The sequence below is a fragment of the Lepidochelys kempii genome, chromosome 4 (genome assembly GCF_965140265.1).
Source record: "Lepidochelys kempii isolate rLepKem1 chromosome 4, rLepKem1.hap2, whole genome shotgun sequence".
In the NCBI taxonomy this organism is placed as follows: Eukaryota; Metazoa; Chordata; order Testudines; family Cheloniidae; genus Lepidochelys; species Lepidochelys kempii.
The window spans coordinates 44,134,449-44,158,072 of NC_133259.1; the positions used below are offsets into that span (position 1 = coordinate 44,134,449).

At 42.6% G+C, this 23,624-nt stretch overlaps 1 protein-coding gene across 4 annotated transcripts in view; it reads right to left on the reverse strand.

Annotated features, from left to right (window-relative positions):
• Positions 1-23,624, reverse strand: part of SCLT1 (sodium channel and clathrin linker 1) — a 137,010-nt gene that overhangs the window by 77,700 nt on the left and 35,686 nt on the right. For all 4 annotated transcript variants that reach the window (XM_073341115.1, XM_073341118.1, XM_073341116.1 and 1 more), the window contains 5 exons: positions 18,403-18,493; positions 18,181-18,272; positions 15,738-15,915; positions 14,365-14,463; positions 2,535-2,606 (listed from right to left, as the gene is read on the reverse strand). In XM_073341115.1, coding sequence (XP_073197216.1) covers positions 2,535-2,606; positions 14,365-14,463; positions 15,738-15,915; positions 18,181-18,272; positions 18,403-18,493 — 532 coding nt within the window. The remainder of the gene's footprint in view (positions 1-2,534; positions 2,607-14,364; positions 14,464-15,737; positions 15,916-18,180; positions 18,273-18,402; positions 18,494-23,624) is intronic.

Consider the following 23,624-nt stretch of genomic DNA (forward strand, 5'->3'; position numbering starts at 1 on the left):
CCGCTGTTCCTTCCCCTTCTTCTGTAAAAGTCCTGCCTTGGCCAAGGAGGGTAGGAGAGCTGCTGGGGTGTTGGGGCTTGAAATGCTTCTTTTGGGTTGCCGGGGTGTGTATACCCAAGGATTTCATAGTAGCCCTTGAGTCTTTTAGACTATGCAGCTGAGAGTCAGTCTGCTCTGTGAATAGGCCCGCCCCATCAAAAGGCAGGTCCTGCATTGTCTGCTGAATCTTGGGCGGTAAGCCTGAGGATTGCAACCATGAGATGCGCCTCATGGCAATACCCGAGGACAAGGTGCATGCTGCCAAGTCCGCAGTGCCCAATGAGGCCTGTAAAGAGGTCCGTGCCGCCGCCTTGCCGTCCTCTACTATGGCTCCAAACTCCTCCCTGGACTCAGGTGGCACAAGCTCCTTGTGCTAGTTGGCAATCCTGAGCTGAAGCCCCTCCGTGGAGTACACTTTATGCCCGAACAAGTCCAGGAGCTTGGCCTCCTTGGACTTGGGCACTGGGGCTTGCTGCCCTTGCCTCTTTCTCATTTACTGCCGCAACCACCAATTAACAGGACTGTGGGTGTGTAAAGAGGTATTCCTACCCCTCTGAGGGCATGAAGTACTTCCTCTCAATGCCCTTGGCTGTGGGAGGGATGGAGGCCGGAGTTTGCCAGATAGTCTTGACATTGGCCTGTATAGTTTTGATGAGGAGCAGTCTCATCCTCGAAGGACCTTCAGAGGCCAAAATGTCGACCACTGGGTCCTCTGACTCCTCCACTTCCTTTGCCTGCAGACCCATGTTGTGTGCCACCCTGCGCAGGAGGTCCTGGTGGGCGCGGCTGTCTATAGGAGGCGGTCTGGAGATGGAAGTGCCTGCAAAAGCCTTGTCTGGGGAGAAGGCCCAAAAGGCCAATGGGGGAACAGGGTCCTCCCACCTCTCCTGCTCTTCAGGAGCCTGATGACCTGCTTCGCTGGCAGCACCAGACTCAGAAACCGGAGTTGCAGTTGGTCCGAGGGGGAAGTGGGGGCACGATGTCTCCTCAGCATCCGCAGGGGTGGGGCGACAGGCTGAGGCCTCTGGCACCCTCAGTTCAGAGGTGGCCGATTGGGAGCCTTTAGACTGGGCACCCTGGGCCTCGTGGTACACCCACAGGGTGGTACGAGAAGCTTGTCTTGAATCGTAGGTGACCTTGGAGCGGTCATGATGATGAGGTCCCTTGCGACCACAAAGGTGTCCAGTGTGGATGGCAGCTCCACCTCCTCAATGATGTGGGCCCGGAAGTCCAATGGCACCAGACTCGACAGTCCCCCTTGCAGGGCTGAAGTCAACAGTGCCGTCTCCCCAAGTTTCAGCACTAGGCGCTCCTCACGAGGACACGCCCCATTGGCTGGCTCCAGAGGGGGCGGCCTCTGGGACTGAGAGCCACTCCTCCCTTGCTTCTTGTGCCGCTTCTATGCTGGGGAGTGGGAGCGGTGCCGGGAAAAGGCAGTGCTGTGGGTCTCTGCTAGAGTCTGACTGCAGCACTGCTTCCACCACTGCTGCCAGGGAGCTACACACTGAAGAACTCAGTGCTGGGTCCTGCCACACTGACAGCGGCTGAGGTCTAAGTGCTGCCTCCATAAGGAGCTGCTTAAGGCAAAAGTCTTGCTCCTTTTTGGTTCTGGGGCAAAACCCTTTGCAAATCCTGCACCTATTGGCTTGGTAAGCCTCCCCCAGACACTTCAGACAAGCATCATGGGGGTTGCCCACTGGCATGGGCTTGGAGCAGGACTTGGGCATGAAAGCCCTCCCAAGAAAAAGTAGTCAGGATAGAGGGTAAACCCCCCAGCCCAACCGCTATGAACTACTACTAAAATAAAAACTAATTAAAAAGGTATAAGAAACAGAGAGAAAAGAAAGAGCTAGGGAAATGTCTCAGTTCCAACGACTGTCACTAGTGGTAAGAAGGAACTGAGGAGGTGCCAGGTCGGCAGGATCATATATTGAGCACCATGAAGGCGCCACTCCTGGGGGCTCCACAGCTGACCCGAGGGCTGCTACTAGAGGAAAAAAATTTCTGACGACTACGCACGTGGCGTGCACACATCTAATTGGAATCGATATGAACAATGACTTGAACAACTATAGTTGACCCATAATTTTAATTAATTCCCTTTGTCCAAAAGTTTTAATTTTGAACAGAGAATTGACTAAAACAGAGAATCCACATTCACAAAATTGCTGACAATTGATATTGTCTAAATTTCAACCAGCCCTACTGAAAGTCTAAAACAGATTTTTTCTTGTATGTTTAAGTTTACATATCCATTACAGTGCACACCTTTTATAAGAATCACATCTATCCTAAATGATTTGATTCTTAAAAATGGTTGATTTTTACAAATGGTGTATTTTAGTTTGGTGGTTCTGATCACTATATGCAGCTGATTCTTATAAATGGAGTGTACGATAATAGATAAATACAAATGAACATGTGTCAATTTAACAAAAAGGTATTCAAAAAAATTTGACCAATAAAAGTTATTTTCTACACAGTCCAGAACGTACCATTTGAAGAGCAGAAAGTTCTTCTGTTAATCGAGAAATCTGTATATTGTAATGCTTCCTTGCATTCTCTACCTGCAATAATAATAATTAAAAAAAGAAAAGAAAAAAAGATATTTTACTTAATCTGCACAGATTATTTTTCTATTTTATGATGCATGTTTATGGGACTGGAACTGCTGACAGAAATGGACCATTGCTGTACACTAACATATGAAATACGGCCTTTATCCATGGAACACTAATGCTAACTAACCTGTGCCCTAGTACTTCTGAGGAGATCTTTAATTGACTCTAGAGAGGAAACTGAGAGATTCCTCAAGAACAGAGAATTAGAGTTAAAAACAACTATACTGAGATAACACAAACAAAAGGGCATTTATCAGTGTTCGGCACTGAAAATTCTTGAGAAGAGAAAGAAGAAACTTTGTCCTCTAGATTTTAGAGGAAAGAGAAAAAAGATTAATAAAGTAGTTAAGGTTAATGAGAAATATAAATTATACAGAAGTTATTAATTAGGTACATTTGATGAAGGGGATGAGGTGGACATGGAGCTGCAATCTGATAATCTTATGAATACTGTATGTGACCTATTTATGGAGATAGACTGTATAACTACATGAAGGTAATGCAATATTTGTTATATGCCTTCACTGTTTTACTTCAATGGGGACAGTTGGAAGAACAAGCAAAAAGACAACAGAATGACTCCCACAGATAAGAACATCCTGGCATACACCTGAAAGACAATGGGAAAAGCTATTAGCTTCCAGGATCCTATATTGGGGCAGGCAAACTTTTTGGCCTGAGGGACGCATCTGGTTTCTGAAATTGTATGGAGGGCCAGTTGGGGAGGCTGCGTCTCCCCAAACAGCCAGGCATGGCCTGGCTCCTCCCCCCTATTCCCCCCCCTCGCCCCACTTCTTGCTCCCGATGGCTACCCTGGGACTCCTGCCCCATCCAACCCCCCCGTTCCCTGATGGTCCCATCTACCCCCCACCCTGCTCTCTGTCCCCTGACCGCCCCTGGACCCCCTGCCCCATCCAACCCCCCCTCTCCTTCCTGACTGCCCCCTCCCAGACCCCTGCCCCATCCAACCCCCCCTCCTTCCTGACTGGCCCCCCAGACCCCTGCCCCATCCAACCCCCCCTCTCCTTCCTGACTGCCCCCCTGACCCCTGCCCATCCAACCCCCCCTCTCCTTCCTGACTGCCCCCCTCCAGACCCCTGCCCCATCCAGCCAAAGGAGGAAGTGCCAGCCCCCAGCGTCAAAGCAGGACGCAGCCTGGAGAGCGCAGGAAGAGGTAACATGCAGCTTCAGCACTTCTTTCCTTGGTTGCAACCCCACACATTTGCTAGTGATTGTTTTGTTTTGTTTTTTCAAAGAAGTTGTTAATAAACAGCATGCCTGATGCTAATATTCAAATCCCAATAACATTAAAGTCAATGGGACAAGACTGGCTCCTGACAAAATGTTGCTATTAGTTTCAGGATTATGATTAACGGGCATCCACTATATTATAATTCTTTGAAAAAATGTGAACGCAAAAACTGATGTTTTACTTTTAGCTGGTTTTGTGAAAAGGTGGAAACTCCAGCTTTCACATTCATGTTTGTGCACAAAGATGAAAAGTGCTTTTCCCACCATGAAATCCTAGGCTATTGAAGTTTACATAGTCATTTTAAGACAAATCTGAAGAGCTCTGTGTGACTCGAAAGCTTGTGACTTGTACCAGCAGAAGTTGGTCCAACAAAAGATATTACCTTACCCACCTTGTCTCTCTAACACTTCTCAGTGAAAGCCTCTTCTCTTATGCAGAAGAGAATTTGGAAATAATGCTCCACTGATGCAAAAAAAATGAGAAGGCAATTTTAACCACACTTTGCAGCTCACTCTGTGCTCTCAAGAGGCAATCAGCAACTCACAGGATCAGGTGCTATATCAGTAAATTAACTGTAGCTCTGGGTTTATCTCAGTAAAACATCAGGCATAATGAATGCTAGTGAACATATTTACAGAAGTGAATGTTTCTTTAAGAATCCATGTAAAGGCTCTCTCTACATCTGCACTGACAGCAACATTTTAGGTCCTCAGGGCATTTGTGAGAATCTTTCATGAGTCATAAGAGTACACTTCTTCTGTGCCATCTAGACACTTGAAGTTCTGCCAACATACTGTACATCCTTGCAGTAGAGAACTATACTGTTAGAATGCTTGCAGGAAGACTGCTGACATTAACAGTGCACCATCGACTGTTTTTGATGCTGTAAAAAACTACTAGGGAAAACTTTTCTATATTATTATCTTGCATAACATCTCTGCACTATGAAAGATTTCTTTATATTGAATCCGATGAAGTGAGCTGTAGCTCATGAAAGCTTATGCTCAAACAAATTGGTCAGTCTCTAAGGTGCCACAAGTACTCCTTTTCTTTTTACGAATACAGACTAACACGGCTGCTACTCTGAAACCTATAGAACAATGTTCATGAATTTGAATTGACATAAGCTTTTATCTTAGAACTACCAGCCCTTTCAGCTCTACAACCTCTGACAAAGTAGTAAAAGTATCTGCCAAAAATAATGTAAGTAAGGTTCTGCATGTTTCAGAGTAAACCCAAAATTTAGGTCTTCATTTGTACCTGCCAAGTCATCAGAAAACCATCAAATGCAGCTAAGCTACAGCAGAACCACCTGACTGGCTATAGCAGTAAGGTGGCTTGCTTGTTGGCTGCCTGATGACTGAGTAAGCGCAGCACGAGACCTTGGTTTCTGACATTTTTTTCATGTTTACTTGAATGATATGCAGACAATTAATTACCTAATTTTTGGCAGATACCGTTAATACTTTGTCAGAGGTTGTAGAGTTGAAAGGACTAGTGGTTCTAATAAATCTAAGACAGACCTTCATTAATAGTTATTAAATATAAATTCAATTGTCTGGACAATTTTAATCTAGAGAAAAACTAAATACTGAAAACAAAAAGTGTTTACTGAACTAAGATGCTTCATGCTTGTCAAATGAATACATTATTTTTTAAGTATTTTGAACATGATGTCCTCTTAGTTTTAGAAAGTGGAAACTAAATTAAAAGGTGAGTATATTGTCACTTGCTACACTTAAGATCAGGAGCAGCATCTTGAAGTGGATAAGGATACTGGCAGATTGAAGTGCAATTGACAGTTACATAGTTTCCATGTCTGTCTACACTACAGTAGAACCTCAGAGTTACGAACACCTCGGGAACGGAGGTTGTTCATAAATCTGAAGTGTTCGTAACTCTGAACGAAACATTATGGTTGTTCTTTAAAAAGTTTACAACTGAACATTGAGTTAATACAGCTTTGAAACTTTACTATACAGAAGAAAAATGCTCTTGTAACCACCTTAATTTAAATGAAACTTGCACAGAAACAATTTCCTTACCTTGTCAAAAAAATTTTATACTTTCCCATACTTTTTTTAAGTAGTTTAACAATACTGTACTGCCTTTTTTTCCTCTCTGCTGCCTGATTGCAAACTACCAATTACAAATGAGATGTACGGTTGACCAGTCAGTTCACAATTCTGGTGTAACTCTGAGGTTCTACTGTATTTAAAATTTATGACATGCTCCCATGAACGAGTTGGAATTAATTGATAAATTTAACAGCAACACCGGGACCAGACAGCATTCACCCAAGAGTTCTGAAAGAACTCAAATGTGAAACTGCAGAACTTTTAACTATGGTTTGTAACCTGTCCTTTACATCAGCTTCTGTACCCAATGACTGGAAGATAGCTAATGTAGCGCCAATATTTAAAAAGGGCTCTAATGGTGATCCTGGCAATTACAGACCAGTAAGTCTAACATCAGTACCGGGCAAATTAGTTGAAAAAATAGTAAAGAATAAAATTGTCAGACACATAGAATTGTTGCGCAAAAGTCAACATGGTTTCTGTAAAGGGAAACCATGTCTTACTAATCTATTAGAATTCTTTGAAGAATTCTTGTCAAACATGTGGACAAGGGGGATCCAGTGAACATAGTGTATTTAGATTTCCAGAAAGCCTTTGACAAGGTCCCTCACCAAAGGCTCTTACGTAAATTAAGTTGTCATGGGATAAGAGGGAAATTCCTTTCATGGATTGAGAACCGGTTAAAAGACAGGGAGCAAAGGGTAGGAATAAATGGTAAATTTTCAGAATGGAGGAGGTAACTAGTGGTGTTCCCCAAGGGTCTGTCCTAGGACAAATCCTATTCAACTTATTCATAAATGATCTGGAGAAAGGGGTAAACAGTTAGGTGGCAAAGTTTGCAGACGATATTAAACTGCTCAAGATAATTAAGACCAAAGCAGACTGTGAAGAACTTCACACAGATCTCACAAAACTAAGTGATTGGGCAACAAAATGGCAAATAACATTTTATGTGGATAAATGTAAAGTAATGTACATTGGAAAACATAACCCAAACTATACATACAATATGATGAGGGCTAATTTAACTACAAATAATCAGGAAAGAGATCTTGGCGTCATCATGGATAGTTCTCTGAAGATGTCCACGCAGTGCACAGCGGCAGTCAAAAAAGGGAACAGGATGTTAGGAATCATTAAAAAAGGGACTGAGAATAAGATGCAGAATATCTTATTGCTCTTATATAAATCCATGGTACGCCCACATCTTGAATACTGTGTACACATGTGGTCTCCTCATCTCAAAAAATATACTGGCATTAGAAAAGGTTCAGAAAAGGGCAACTAAAATGATTAGGGGTTTGGAATGGGTCCCATATGAGGACAGATTAAAGAGGATACGACTTTTCAGCTTGGAAAAAAGGATACTAAGGGGGATTGATAGAGGTATATAAAATCAGGAGTGGTGTGGAGAAAGTGAAGAAGAAAAAGTTATTTACTTGTTCCCATAAAAAATAGGGGCCACCAAATGAAATTAATGGGCAGCAGGTTCAAAACAAATAAAAGGAAGTTCTTCTTCACTCAGCGCACAGTCAACCTGTGGAACTCCTTGTCTGAGGAGGTTGTGAAGGCTAGGACTATAACAGGGTTTAAAAGAGAACTGGGTAAATTCATGGAGGTTAAGTGCATTAATGGCTATTAGCCAGGATGGGTAAGGAATGGTGTCCCTAGCCTCTGTTTGTCAGAGGGTGGAGATGGATGGCAGGAGACAGATCACTTGATCGTTACCTGTTAGGTTCACTCCCTCTGGGGCACCTGGTATTGGCCACTGTCGGCAGACAGAATACTGGGCTGGATGGACCTTTGGTCTGACCCAGTTTGGCCATTCTTATGTTCTAATATTTAAGGCTCTTGTATAGAAAAGAGGGGTCCATGTTGGTGGATCCAAATACGTGACCTTGGTTTTACAGCACATTGTTCAGTAGATGTTAGTTCTGATGGAATATTGTGATTCAAATGTGAATATGGGACAGATTTTTCCATTTGGGAAAACACAGACCCCCTCTATTACATGGTATTGGGTCCTGGCACTTCAGGAAGCAATGCGCCATTAAATAGATCAGTTACTATTTCATAGAAATGTGTAATTGGTGCAAAAATTAGTCAAGATAGTTAAATCCCATGCAGACTGTGAAGAGCTACAAAAGGATCTCTCAAAACTGGGTGACTGGGCAACAAAATGGCAGATGAAATTCAATGTTGATAAATGCAGAGTAATGCACATTGGAAAACATAATCCTAACTATACATATACAATGATGGGGTCTAAATTAGCTGTTACCACGCAAGGAAGAGATCTTGGAGTCATTGTGGAAGTTCTCTGAAAACATCTACTCAATGTGAGTGGCAGTCAAAAAAGTGAACAGAACATTGGGAATCACTAAGAAAGGGATAGATAAGAAGACAGAAAATATCATATTGCCTCTATATAAATCCATGGTACGCCCACATCTTTAATACTGCGTGCAGATGTGGTCGACCCATCTCAAAAAGATATATTGGAATTGGAAAAGGTTCAGAAAACTGCAACAAAAATGATTAAAGGTATGGAACTACTTCAGTAGGAGGGTGGTGAAATACTGGAATAAGTTACCTAGAGAAGTCGTAGAATCTTCATCTTTAGAGGTTTTTAAGGTCCAGCTTGACAAAACCCTGGCTGGGATGATTTATTTGGAGTTGGTCCTGCTTTGAGTAGGCGGTTAGACTAGATGACCTCCTGAGGTCTCTTCCAACCCTAATCTATGATTCTATAAACGGCTGCCGTATGAGGAGAGATCAATAAGACTGGGACTTTTCAGCTTGGAAAAGAGATGACTAAGGGGGCAGGGGGAATATGATAGAGATCTATAAAATCATGACTGATTTGGAGAAAGTGTTATTTACTCCTTCTCATAACACAAGAACTAGGGGTCACCAAATGAAAACAATAGGCAGCAGATTTAAAACAAACAAAAGGAAGTATTTCTTCATACCACACACAGTCAACCTGTGGAACTCTTTGCCAGAAGATGTTGTGAAGGCCAAGACCATAATAAGGTTCAAAAAAGAACTAGATCAATTCATGGAGGATAGGTCCACCAATGGTGACCCTAGCCTCTGTTTGCCAGAAGCTGGGAATGGGCAACAGGGGATGGATCACTTGAAGATTACGTGTTCCGTTCATTCCCTCTGGGGCACCTGGCATTGGCCACTGTCAGAGGACAGGACACTGGGCAAGATGGACCTTTGTATGGACTTTCTTATGTTCTTAAGACACTGTGACCCACCTGGCCCCCTATTCATTTCTAGATCCAGTTCAAAGAGCAGATCATGATCTTGCTATGCTGAGGGAACAATGGAAGATCCATCCTTTGCACAGGCCCATTCTAATAACAAAGCTGAAAAATGACTGGCACCACCTATTGTTGAGTCTGTTTGGGATACAGGCTAAATTACGTGGGGATTAAGTGTTTTGGACATTTTGGGCATAAGATGCAGTTCTTTTTTGAATATGGATGGCACTTACATTTCATAATATGTATATGATAAAATGCATGGGTATTATATATACTCAGAATGTGTGTGTATGACCTAGATGGACATATATGAATGAGACAGAGTTATGAAATGTAGCTGCTCATGCAGGCTCTGTATAGTCTTTCAGTTAAATAATGTATCTTTTTAGCAGTTAAGGCCACCAGTTTACCATAAGAATGATGTATCTGCAAAGCTACATTTTATTAAACAAACATTGTAGTTAAAAAGTAGGTGTGAAGTAAAAAAAAAAAAAAAATTTGAAATCATTCCTAAAAGTAGTTGAAGACGTTGCTTGTTTGTACACTTATTTAAAAGATTTCTTTTAAAAAGGATAGAATCAGTTGTCTCAAATATGTATCCAAGGTGAATTAAAACAAAATTGAACACCCAAAATAAAAAAATCAATAGATTGAAATAACAGTAGTATATCACAGAGAACTAGAGCAGTGTTTATAAGCTTCTTCACAAAAAAAGAAAATAGCTGAGGAAGTAGTTTTCCAAATATCTGATAGGTATGTTTGGGGTTCTGGCCCAGCTAATGATTACTACACGAAAGACAGTGGACAAAGCGATCTGAAAAAGTTTTCTTAGCAGCCCATCAACATTAAATATATATGTAATGAGAGATGGAAAAAAGCCACGGTCCAAATGCCACTGGCTGTCTTGGGGATTTTTTAAAACATGCTTATATCCTTGACTGTGCAGGATGGATGTTAGTCAAATCTCATTTTTGTAGTCCCCTGCTAAAAAACTACTAAATTTTATCATTAGTTAAACATACTAGAAAAAAGTGAACGTATTTTCATTCTCTGTTGCTTTTTATACTCAAACCCTATTTCATTAAAATCCCTCTATGTAACATTTTTAATATACACATTCTCTAACTCTGGAGAAACAGAAAGTGGGCACCAAAAGAGCTATTTCTTTACAAGATCATATCACAGAACATTTACAGATCATTGTGTGTGTGTGACATGAATGAATGAATGAATGGCAGAGCTCAAATTTAAACAGTTACAAGTGCAGTCTCTCCCATGCATTCCTTCTCCTCTATAGTCAATAACTGCCTTACTTCATTTACTTTCTTCATTCATTATCTCCCAGCCTGCACCACCCTCTCATCAAAATGCTTCTCTCTTTCCCCTCACACATCTTACCTCTCACCAGCAGAATGGGAGGAGAGGCCACTTTCTCCTAAAATAGCAGCCTTGCTCCCCCACTGCCTCTAGGCACATTATTCAGTTCAAGATTTCTACTTATCCAAGTGAGTCTGCTATAGTTGTTCAGGGCTTACTAATACTTCAAAATGAAAAGAACAGTTACCTACCCTGCAGCAACTGTGGTTCTTTGAGATGTGACAGTCTGCATGGATCCCATTGTAAACGCATGTGCCTCATGTATGCAAGATTTTATTTTTAATAGTGTATGTCAGGGCTGCACATGTGCCCTGTGCTGCCTCATTCTCCCATGCAAGATCATAAAGGACAGTGACCATAACCCTCCCTCAGGTCCCTTTCAACTCAAAACTCTAAGTAGCTGTGGATTCTGAAAAGTGGGGACAGAGGGCGGATAGTGGGATCCACACGAACAATGTATTAAACAACCATTCTTTGAGATGCTGTAGTCAATGTGGATCCCACTGCAGGTAACTGGCAAGCAGTGTCCTCCGATGGTGGGAGTGAGGAGTTTCAGCTACAGTCAGTCAGTTAAATAGACTGCAGTATTGCTTTCCTGAACTTGGCTTCTGACCTGGCTGCCATGGGGTACGAGCTTAAATGTTCAAAACAAGTCACTGGTTACTCCATATTGCAGCTCTCACATTGAAATGTTTCTTATGCAGGAAAATGCTGCTGCTTGTGCCCTGGTGCAGAGTGTCTCGATGTTTTGAAAACAAGAGGTTTGCCAGCCATCTGATATCAGGTGGAAATGCACTGCGTGATCTGTTTGGAGATTCTAGGATGAGAAGTCTTGGCCTTTTTCAGGCCAGATAGGGCCACAGAGAAATGGAGACAGCCTAAAGACTTGGTCCTGTTAAGGTAATAAAGCAAAGCTCTAGATATGTTGAAAGTATGCAGTTTCTTTTCTCATGGCATCAAGTGTGCCCTTGGCAACAAAAGTGGGTAGAGTAATTCATTAGTTCAGGTGAAATTCATTCAGAGACCACTTACAGATGAACTTTGGATATGGATTTCAGCACTACCTTGTCTTGATGGAAAGCTGGTTCAGCCATAAGGGCTTGGAGCTCACTAAGTTGAAGTGATGGCCACAAGAAAGATAGTCTTGATGGTAAGGTGAGCACTTCTATAGTGGTTCAAAGGGAGAGTTCAGGAGTTTTAGGACAACATTAAGATCCCAGGAGAGGACAGGTATAAAGGAGACTCTTGAGGAATTCTGATACCTTTATATATAAGAAGACAGAGTACAAAAGTACTCAAGTGCAACACACCAATATTGCCACCAAGTGAAACTTCAGAGAGTTAAATGCTAGTCCCACATGTTTCAGGAATGGCATATAGTCAAGGATCTTCAGTATTGGGGCCTCCATTAGGTTGACATTGCTTTGAGCCACCCATACAGGGTAAGTCTACTCTGGGGAGGAATAAATAAATAAATAAATAAATAAAATACCGGGTAGTTGCTCCTGCTTGGAGTGGAACCTGGGCTCTGAGACCCACTCTCTTACCAGGTTTAAGAGCATGAGTTGGAATGTCCACCCACTTGTCATTCTCACCCTGTGAGAACCCTGCAAGCTCAACTCTGTAGACGTGGGTTATGAGACATGCTGCCGCAGGTTTGGTTAGGTTTTTTTTGTTTTGTTTTTTTGCAGTGTTGATGTAACCATGGAAAAATCTTTTCCATTTCAAGAAATAAGTCTTGTTGATAGAAGGCTTCCTGCTTTGTATGAGACTCTCCTGAACCCACAGCAAGCAGTCTCTGCCAGTAATGGCAAGTCCTCGATTGTGACTTATACCTTTCTTGGGATGCCCTGTGCCTGAAGCCATGATGAATGGCAATTGTCACGATGGCTGTCACACACCTGGTCGCTGCATCAGAAGTGCCCACCATGACCTGTAGGGCTGTCTTGGTCACTAGTTGACCTTGCTTAATTATGTTTAAGTTCCTCACTGCTTTCATGCAGGAGCTTTGTCAGGAAGCATGTCACCCGTCCCATGTTAGAAGTGATATTTGGCGAGTAAGGTCTGGAAGTAAGCTACTTGTAGCTGCAGTAGGCTAAGACTAAAACTTTTGGGGGTCCTTGTGAGTCCTCTTACTTTACTTCAACTTTTTTTTGTGTCTCACTGACACTACTAAGAAGCCTGAATTGGGGAAGCGTAGTAGTACTCAAATCCCACCCCTTCTTGACTAATTTTGCAATGGGTGTTATCATGGCCAGTGTCTGCCTCTGGGCACTGGCAGGGTTGAGCATTTATGGGGAGGAAGATCCTGGCTAGACCAGAAGCTGACAAGCTGTCAAACAGCTTGTAGGATTCCTCTGATACAGCCAAGGTCTTGATATCCAGAGTCTCAGTAATCCCCACAAGGAGCTCCTGCAACACTTAAATCATCCGGTCCAAAGAATACTGCTTCATCTGGTAATGAAGATGAAAGTCCTTTGGCAATGAAAACAGGGCATTTGGTGCAACTCTGTCCCTGGATCCAGCTCTTCCTGGTATGGTGGTGAAGATGGTCTTGGCCACGGATGCTTGCGGGGAGAAGGGCAAATGACAACATCACCTTTCTCAAGAGGGCTGGACATCTGTTTCTCAGGGCTTGAAATGATAGGCCCCAGTACCCCTAAGAGGAACGTGAAGGCTTTAGAAATATAGCTATCTTGCTGAATATTGGTTCAACCAGTGCCATTCCTGAGGATCTGGTGGTAGCTGAGCCCTGAGCCAGTGGTAGGGCAAGCCAGTAATGTCTGTCATTATAGGACTCTGAGCTCTGCTTTGAGTATGCTTTTGTGTTTGACGTGGCCAGACTTTGACATCAGCGGTGTGGGTGCTGGCTCTTACCTTAGCACTGCCTTCTTCAGTGTTGCTTGTCTATTAGGTGGGGCACTGGGTGAAGCTAGCTTGTCTGCCAGCAGCACTCTGGAGATTGTATCCTTAGTGTGTAATGAGACCTTCATGGACTGTTCCAGAAGATGGAGCTTTAGCCTCACATCCCATGACTTAAGTGTTCTCACAGAGAATGATAAACAGACTCATAATCTGCTCGAGATTCCCTCTAACAGAAGACACAGCTGATGTGCCCATCTTTCAAGGGGATTAGTCCATCGCAGGATAGACAGGACTTAAAGCATGCAGGTTTTGAGTTCACCATGAGCTAATGAGCTCAGTACAGAGAGGTCTATGTATGGGCGTGAGAAGGGGTGATCTAGTGGTAGAGTTCTGTTCAGATGGATGGAGACAGTTCATTGTAGTCAACAGAGAAGATAAATAGTTCGGAAGATTTTCTTGAACACGTGTAGAAGTTTAGTCTGAGCTAAGAATTAGTGGACTGGACACTCACCAGGTTCCGTCTTGCTACCACAAGCAGTAAGAGGGAATTGAGAAATCTGCACCACCCTTTATTCCCTCACATGGGAGCATAAGATGGCACAGGGCACATGTGTGGCCCTGATGGACACTGCAAATAAAAAAATTTGCTCTCTCACATACTGGGTGCATGTCCACCTACACTGGGATCCACACTACTACATACTCATTGAAGAACAGACTGATACACTGCTGAAATTATCGTGAATTTGCTATACAGTGTTTTAAGAAGTAAATAAAAAAAATGTTTATTCAAACTACACTAATTCAACTAGCACTGGAAATTATGCAGACGAGTGGGCTGTAAGAGGATAACATACTTCCTTTTTAGTTCTTGCAGCAGCATCTTGTACAAGCTGAGAAATTGCTTCTTTCATATTTTCTATCTCCCCTTCTTTTTGCTTCTCTCGGAGCAGGGCCTAGAAAAAAAATATGAAATACTGTAACTACAATTACCTTTAATAAAAATAGTGTGTTCTTTCATTAAAAAAAAATGTCAGTGATGACAATCTTTAGTAAACAGAAAAAGAAATGATAGCTTGCAAAATGGCATCAGAATACCACTGTTCGATACAAAAAAGTTAGGTAACTGTGTTGAACTTTTCATTCTATTGGTTATCTGAACTCAAGCATGTCAGGAAGGCAATAAACTTGGACATGAGAATGGGTGACTGTTACTTTGCAGCAAATATGCTTTCTGCAAGCCAGTTCAATGCAACCAGTTGATATGTGAGAACAGAATAATAGAATATCAGGGTTGGAAGGGACCTCAAGAGGTCATCTAGTCTGACCCCCTGCTCAAAGCAGGATCTAATCCCCAAATAAATCATCCCAGCCAAGGCTTTGTCAAGCCTGACCTTAAAAACCTCTAATGAAGGAGATTCCACCACCTCCCTAGGTAACCCATTCCAGTGGTTCACCACCCTCCTAGTAAAATACTTTTTCCTAATATCCAACCTAAACCTCCCCCACTGCAACTTGAGACAACTACTCAAAGGATGTCCCTTTAGATAAAATCTTAGCACAACAAACAAACACTTCAGTGTTGACCACGACGGGTTATAAGGAAGAAAAATGGTGGAACTCATACAAAGTAGCAAGAAGATTCTCAGAAACTTTTAACTGGGGGACAATGAGGAATAACCCATGCTCAGAATACAAGAAACAAGTTTTCTGGCAACAACTAAGGTCCTGGTGACAATTTGCATACCTAAAATAGACCTGTAAAACACAGAAGAGATAAATACTTTCAAATCTTTATCTCCAGCATTCTTTGCTCAGTTTCCCGACTTTTCTTTTGCTGCTTCCATTTATTTCAGTTCTTGTACTTTCATTTCCCTTTTGTATATCTGTTAAAATTCTTCACTCTTTTTTTGGATTTCCTTTCCATACATTATCTAGTTAGAAAAACTGGGGCCTGTCTCAATTCCACATTTTTGAGCGTGTTAACATGATAGTGGAATGGGTGCCTTGCTAAAGCTTTGGACTGTCTACTACACAAAACAGGCTTTAGAATAGTTACATCACAGTTAGGTCCTTTACACAGTAAAAATAAACCATGTTGCAATAGGGTCAGGAGGCAATTGCGTTGTAACTGAGCCCCCTGGATAAATTTTTGTCATGAGAACAGGCCCGTAGTAACTTCCAGTATTCAATGATGCAGTAAAGAATGTGTCTTGATGCCTTGTCTTACCTGATTTTTTTGTAGGTTAGCTTCTTCTAAGAGTTGCATGCTGTCTCGGACTTTTACTATAGCATCATATTTTTCCTCTTCTAGATCTGCACACTTTGCCTGTAGCTCTCTAGTTTGTTTTTCTAGAGCAGTCCTTTCTGTTCTCAACTGTTCAGAGTCTTGTACAGCTACACATAATCTAGAAAGTCCGAACACTCAGATCTCATTGGTAGAACTTGCAACTTGCTAAAAACACTTTCACTCTTGCAAACTAGTTGTTCTCATATATAGAGAGTACAAATTTACTTGTAAATTATGATGTTTAAATTCTCTGGTAGTCTCATTTTTTAAATATGTCATCCTAATCTTCCATCACTGTCCCAGACAGAAATAGAATGAAAGGAGTTAACTTTGAACATTTTGCATATAATTAAAATGAGAAGGGTACTGCTATTCAGAGATACCTATACTGGGTTGCAGGCTTGTGCTATAATTTGCCATTTGTTTTTTTCAATTCTTTTGATACTTACTACCCACCTTAAATCATAATCTTTGCCAAGGCAAGTCAGTTTGTTATACCACTACCAAATGGTTCTAGCACCACATATTAAACAAAAGGAATGGGTACACCTTAAACAAACAGCATTATACATTTTTACATAACATATAACCTTTTGTCTCCTGCACTCCCTTATGTCAATCAATGTCAATCATGTTCAAGCAATAATACTAGCTAGAGCAGTGATTCCCAAACTTGTTCTGCCGCTAGTGTGGGGAAAGCCCCTGGCAGGCCGGGCCAATTTGTTTTCCTGATGCTTCCGCCGGTTCAACCAATTGCGGCTCCCAGTGGCCGCAGTTCGCTGCTCCAGGCCAATGGAAGCTGTTGGAAGTGGCGCAGGCCAAGGGATGTACTGGCTGCCGCTTCCAGCAGCTTCCATTGGCCTGGAGCAGTGAACCGCGGCCACTGGGAGCCGCGATCGGCCGAACCCACAGATGTGGCAGGTAAACAATCTGGGCCGGCCTGGTAGGGGCTTTCCCTGCACAAGCAGTGGAACAAGTTTGGGAACCACTGAGCTAGAGCAACTGTAAAACGACCAGGTTTTTCCCAGTGCTGATGCAATGCTTTGTGTGTATGTACGCACACACAGAATTGCATGAGCACTGAGAAAGGGCTTGTAGTTTTATACTAGCTCTAAATAGTCTTATTGCTGGAACATGATTTACTTTATTGGTTGGCATGCGGGAAGACAGGAGAGAGACAGACTTTGATGCATACTCAGGAATGTAGTTGGGCTCAGATTAGGCATTAAAGGTGATGGTAATGATGGACTGTAATCAACATTTTGTGATTACACCTAGAGTAGTTTTTGAAGCAGCCAAGTTATTGATTTTTGGATATTTACAAGACAAAATATATATGGACACAAAAAAACCATTATATTAACTATGGCTGGGGGATCACTTTGGGTCCAGTTTCAAACAAATAAGAAGAGACTACCATGCCTAGTTCAGGCAAAAGTTCTTGAAAGCCACTGTAAAGCACTTCAACTTGTGCAACACTTCAAGGCAATAAGAGCCCCTATTGTTACAAGTAGGCCAGTGCTCTTGTACTGGCTTTTTGCTAGATTCTTCTAGTCACACTCATGAAGCAGGAACAAAGAAATGTGAATCTGTTAAAAACAATCACCTCAGAAGAGCTATAAATACTTCAATAAGAAAATTCAGTTATCAAGTCATCTGACAAACGTTTGATGGTTAAAACAATTTAGTGCAAAATTTTGGCCCAGAATTAATTTGTTCAGCCAAATTATCTCCTTGGCAATAAAAGGGACAAGGGAGAGAAAAGACATTGTAATGGAAACCCTTAGACGTCCTCAAGTATATTAGCAGGTAATGCTATAATTGAAAGCATATCCTCTTTATTAGATATTCAATAAATCTTTATCACTGACATTTACCACCGAAAAAAGTTTACCTTAGTGTGCTATTATAGTGTCCTTACTAGTCTCAAGAGTTCCGAACGGATACTTGAAACAGCTTTTACTTGTCTTAATGTAGAAGGCGGCTGAATGCATCCCAAAGGTGGTCAATTCAAGGGAATACTTTCAAACTGATGTTTGGGGCTTTAGCAGTGCCACTCCAGATAATGTAAATAAAATTTGTGAAACTTGGACAGACTGGTAAGTCACTGGCAAAACTACGACATAAGTGAGATCGAGTGATTTGTGGTCCTCTAGTCTTTACTCAGGTGAGAAAAAGGAAGCCAGAGGCGACTCTGAGCGGGTAGGGAAATGAAGCAGATAAAATATAATGAGTAATCTAGGATAAATATCATCTGCATAAGAAATAGAGAACTTGATTACTCAAAATTATGGAACTCAGATATTTAGAAGAAAACCTCTGCTTTCATGTCACTTCTAAAATTATCATCAATCACATTCAATGGCATCATTCATCTCTTTACCTCGTCTCCAATTGTTTTATGCTAGATTGCAATTGCTGCAAGCGTTTGTCTGACGCTTCCTCTCTCTCCTGAGCAGATACTACATCTTCTTCCTGAAAATCATAGCAATTACTGAGACATTTTTTCTGAACTGTGCTTGAGATGCATGATATGGAAACAAACAATTTTAAGTTAATTTAAGTTTCATGTTTGCAACAGGATAATCACTAAAACTTTCAATACCTTTCTCTCCATCTGGGCTTGAAGGTCCACTAACAATTTGGTCATTTCATCAACTTTAGCAGTTGCTGTTCTCACATCTACTTTGGCTTGCCTGAATATAAAGAAATCACTCAATTAATTACAGTTAGCTGAATGTGGAAAAAAAACAAAACCCAACTTAACAGGTCTTTATAAGAACAGCCATGACGTTTACACCATACCAGCAAAACTTTTCACATATAGACAGCAGCAGCCATTGTCTGTTATGTGGAAGAGATTCTGAGGACACCAAAGAGGAGGTACATATGCCATTATACTGTTGAATACAGGTTTGTGGATGACTCAGTGGCCAAAATTTTCCAAAGTGAGTTATGATTTTGGGCTCCTCAAATTTTTGAGTACTCAACTTGAGACATTTTAAAGGGGTTTGTTTTTCAGAAGGTAGATGCTCAGGACCTTCTGAAAATCAGGCCCCCCTTTAAGGTGTTCTGAACTGGGCACCCCAAATCATTAGTCGTTTTCAAAAATTTCAACGTGCTTCATCTTGGTAAATAGGTTTGGCTGGGATGGTGTAGGAAGGGGAACATAAACCGGAACAGGGCCAGAGGATGGCAGTTATGCCATTTTCCCCTGTGGAAATGAATGAAGCAACTCTGCTATTACCCTGACCTGGGACAGGGGAAACAACACAGATTCCTTCTTCCTTTGCCCCCACCCAGTGTGCTGGGCTAAGTTTACACTGGTCATAGAACCTTACACACAAATAAACGACACTGAAAAAACACTAAGGTTGCAAAGTCACACATTCTAAAGTAAGGAAATGCCAGAATTAAAGTTGCTTGTGTCCCCCTCCCTGGGTCCTTGTCCCAGCCTCTTTGCCCAGCCAGTCCCAGGTCCCACTCCACCCCGACAACTCTGCTGCTTCTCTGTCTCCCCTTCCTACCCCCTGTCTCCCAGTGCCAGTTTCCTTGCCCAACCAGTTTCAGCCTCCTAACCCGCTTGGCTCTCAGTCTCTCCAGGCTCCTTGTCCTAACCTACTCCTTTCCCTCTCCCCAGGTCTGGCTTTTGTCCCCTCTGCATTTAAATCAGATGGCTTCCTACCACATTACCTGGGTGCCAGGTGGGAGACAGGCTCCCTGTTCTCAGTTCCAATGCCTAGCCCCTACCCAGAGCAGCTGAAAGCAACCATTACAGGGAAAGTCTTTTTTCTTCCCTGTAGTTTTAAGCTGGGGCATGGCATATGTGTAGTCTGGTCAGCACAAGGAACTGCGAAAGACAAACATGCCCAGTGCTGATGGAATTTTTGGAGATTTTAGCAGCTAAAAGCTAAGAAGTATCACTGAGCATGTGCAAACTGATTTTTCATAGACTTATAAGTAGAACTGGCCTTCACAAGAGGAGGTTACTTATCTGTAACTGGAGATTCTTCAATAAGTGTGGTCCCTAGCCATATTCCACTGAGGGTTATTTGCATGCTCCATGCGCCCAGAGCCAGAGCTTTTAAAGGTAGCAGTGCCCAGTGGTCCACCCATGCATCCTTGTTCTGCCTCATGGTTTCAACCAAGATGATAAAAGGCGAGGTGGACCAACCACGCCCTCAGTTCCTTCTCCACTGCAAATCAATCAGATCTTCAGCAGATGGGAAAGAAGGCAGGACTGGAATACAGATAAGGACCACACATCTCAAAGAACCACCAGTTACAGTAACCTCTTCTTTGTTGAATGAGGGTCTCTATTGTATTCCATTGATGGTGATTGACAAGCAGTACCTAGTCAGGAAGAGGGTGTGAGGACAAATGATGGAAGGTAGGATAGCCTAACTGAATGAGGCATCTGTCGCAGAATCGTGCGCCAGAGCATAATGGGAAGAGAAGGTATATACTGAACTCCACGTGGCCACCCTACATATGTCCATGAGCGGCATGTTGTGAAGCGTGGCCATAGTTGATGCTTGTGCTCTTGTGGAATGGGCTCCTACCCAAGGAGAGGAGACAGTACTGATAATTGATAGAGAGTAATGCACCCTAAAACCCACTTCAAAATCCTCTGAGTGGAGTTAGCCTGACAGTGGAACATGGTGAATGGAGGGGTCTGCCATCATGGCCCTCAATTTGCCCACCCTTCTTGCAGAGGTAATAGCTATCAGAAAACCGATCTTCATGGAAAGAAGGGAAAGGGAGCAGGAGGCCCAGAGGTTTGAAGGGCAACTTCAATGTTGTGAGGACAAGGTTAAGGTCCCATTGGGGAGTGATGAGTTGAACAGGAGGATATATCTGCATGAGGCCCTTCCAGAATCATACAGTCAACAGGCAAGTGCAAACAAACAGAGTACCCCTCCATGGGGCTGGGGGAAGCACTAATGGCCTCTACTTTGATGGAGCTGAGAGCGAACCCTGACACCTTTAGGAACTGGAGACAGTCCAAGAGGAGAGGAATGCCTACAGCCTCAGGAGCAAGACATTTCTGTTGAGCCCAGGAGGCAGAGAGTTTCCATTTCCCTTGGTAGGACCACCTTGTAGATTCCTTCCTGCTACTCAAGAGGACACCTCGCACTGCCAATGAGCATTCCTGTTTTAACAAAGATGCCCATCCAAAAAGTAGGCTCTCAGGTGAAGCATCTATGGGTTGGGATGTCTGATCCTGCTTTTGTTTTGACCAAGCAGTTCCAGAAACAAACATCAGTAGTAGAAAAGAAGAATGCTTTGACATGCGGAGATAAAGAGGAAACCAGAACTGGTGAGGCCAGAATGGGGCGATCAGAATGACTGTTGAATCTTGCGATGGACATGGGGCAGGAGTGGTAGGGGAGTGGTAACTGATCCGACTAGCTGATAAATAAGGCACTGCCTTGGGAGCAGGCTCCATAGCCACCCCTAGAACAGCACTGGATGCATTTGGTGTTGGTGTGAGAAGCAAAGAGATCCCTGACCAGAGCATCCCAATGGTAAAAAACATTGGTGACCACAAAGTCATGTAGTTCCCATTCGTGGTCAGCCATGAAATTTCTGCTGAGAATATCCGCAATCATGTTCTGAGTCCCCAGGAGATAAGTCGTTGACAACAGGAAACCATATGCGATGCACCATTTCCAGAGGTGAACTGCTTCCGCACAAAAAGTGCTGGAGACCTCATGCCTCCTTGTTTGTTTATGTAGTTGTCATAAATATAAAGGGAAGGGTAAACACCTTTAAAATCCCTCCTGGCCAGAGGAAAAACCCTTTCACCTGTAAAGGGTTAAGAAGCTAGGATAACCTCACTGGCACCTGACCCAAATGACCAATGAGGAGACAAGATACTTTCAAAAGCTGGGGGAGGGAGAAACAAAGCCTCTCTCTCTCTGTCTGTGTGATGCTTTTGCCGGGGACAGAACAGGAATGGAGTCTTAGAACTTAGTAAGTAATCTAGCTAGATATGCGTTAGATTCTGATTTCTTTAAATGGCTGAGAAAATAAGCTGTGCTGAATGGAATGGATATTCCTGTTTTGTGTCTTTTTGTAACTTAAGGTTTTGCCTAGAGGGATTATCTTTGTTTTGAATCCAATTACCCTCTAAGGGATTTACCATCCTGATTTTACAGAGGTGATTCTTTTTACTTTTTCTTCTATTAAAATTCTTCTTTTAGGAGTCTGATTGCTTTTTCATTGTTCTTAAGATCCAAGGGTTTGGGTCTGTGGTCATCTATGCAAATTGGTGAGGATTTTTAATCAAACCTTCCCCAGGAAGGGGTGGGGGTAACTTTTGGGAGGATTTTGGGGGGGAAAGACGTTTCCAAATGGACTCTTTCCTAATAATATACCGGTTAGACGTTTGGTGGTGGCAGCGAAAGTCCAAGGGCAAAAGGTACAATAGTTTGTATCTTGGGGAAGTTTTAACCTAAGCTGGTAAAAGTAAGCTTAGGAGGTTGTCATGCAGGTCCCCACATCTGTACCCTAGCATTCAGAGTGGGGAAGGAACCTTGACAGTAGTAAACTATAGTGATGTTGACTGACATGATGAGACCATGTTAGGAGCAAATGGGTGGGAGAAATGTGCTTCATGCTCTCCATACTGCATGAAGTTCTAGGATACCACGAAAAGGAAAAAAGAACTTAAGTTGGGAGGGGAGAGGTGAGAACGACATGGAGGGGAGCACTGGAGAATGAGTTCAGTGTAGCTACAGTCGTAGACAGCAGAAGCAAAGATGAGCGAAGGCAGCGATGTATGTGCACAATGACATGTGGCCAAAAAGGGAAGAACAAGTTCCGAACAGAACCGAAGGATTGAAGGTCACAGAAGCAATCCGTTCTAGCAGGGTCAAGAACCTGTCCAGTGATAGGTAGGCACGTGCGGAGACTGCATCGAAGCACGCGCCGATGAACTCCAGGGACTGTGTAGGGTCCAATGTCAATTTTTTGATGTTTACACTCACCCACTATGAGGAGAGGGGTAGAAACAGAAGAGAAGTCAATACTTGAGCCTCGTGTCTGGACTGCTTTGCCAGCAGCCAGTCAGTTTTCAAGATAAGGGAAGATGAGGACCCATTGACACCGGAGATAAGTAGTGTCACTGTGCCTCAGTGGTCACAACTGAGAATAGGGCAAAGACATCCCAAAACCGGTGGTTATGGTTATTCTTCCATAAGATATACCATAAGATATACCAAACCATCAACAAAAATAAACTTCTGTCTCACCATGCTGGCTGATAGAAGTCAGAAATGCAGTATCCTTAGGTATCCTAGCCCTGGATTCACCATCCAGACACTAGACTTAATGATGAATGGTTTTTTAAAACCAATTCCATCAACCAAAGGGTTCTTCTGATCCCAAAAGGGCCAGCCACATAGCCAGGTCAATATATTAACTCAGATCTTACCCAATAATCATGTTGTTGCCAATCCTTTAATATCTAACATATCTAAAGTTTATTTATAAGAGAAAAGAAAGAGGTGAGAGTTAAAATTGATTAAAGAAATCAAATACATACAATAATTGCAAAGTTCTTGGATAAGGTTTAAATCCAAAAGCAATAATGAAAAACTGCTGGCTTAAGTCAAGTCTCTGGTTGCTTCCAGAAGACTGAAAACTCCTCAGTCCCTTGGTTAGAATGTCCTATGTCGATAGTACAGAGATCAGAGCAGGAAAAAGGCAAAATGGAGATGTTTCCAGGGGACTTTATACTTTCTGCCATATGGTGGGTTTGCTCTCAGTACAGTCAGTGGAAAAAGTACAGGCACAAGATGGAGTCCAGTGTCACATGAACTG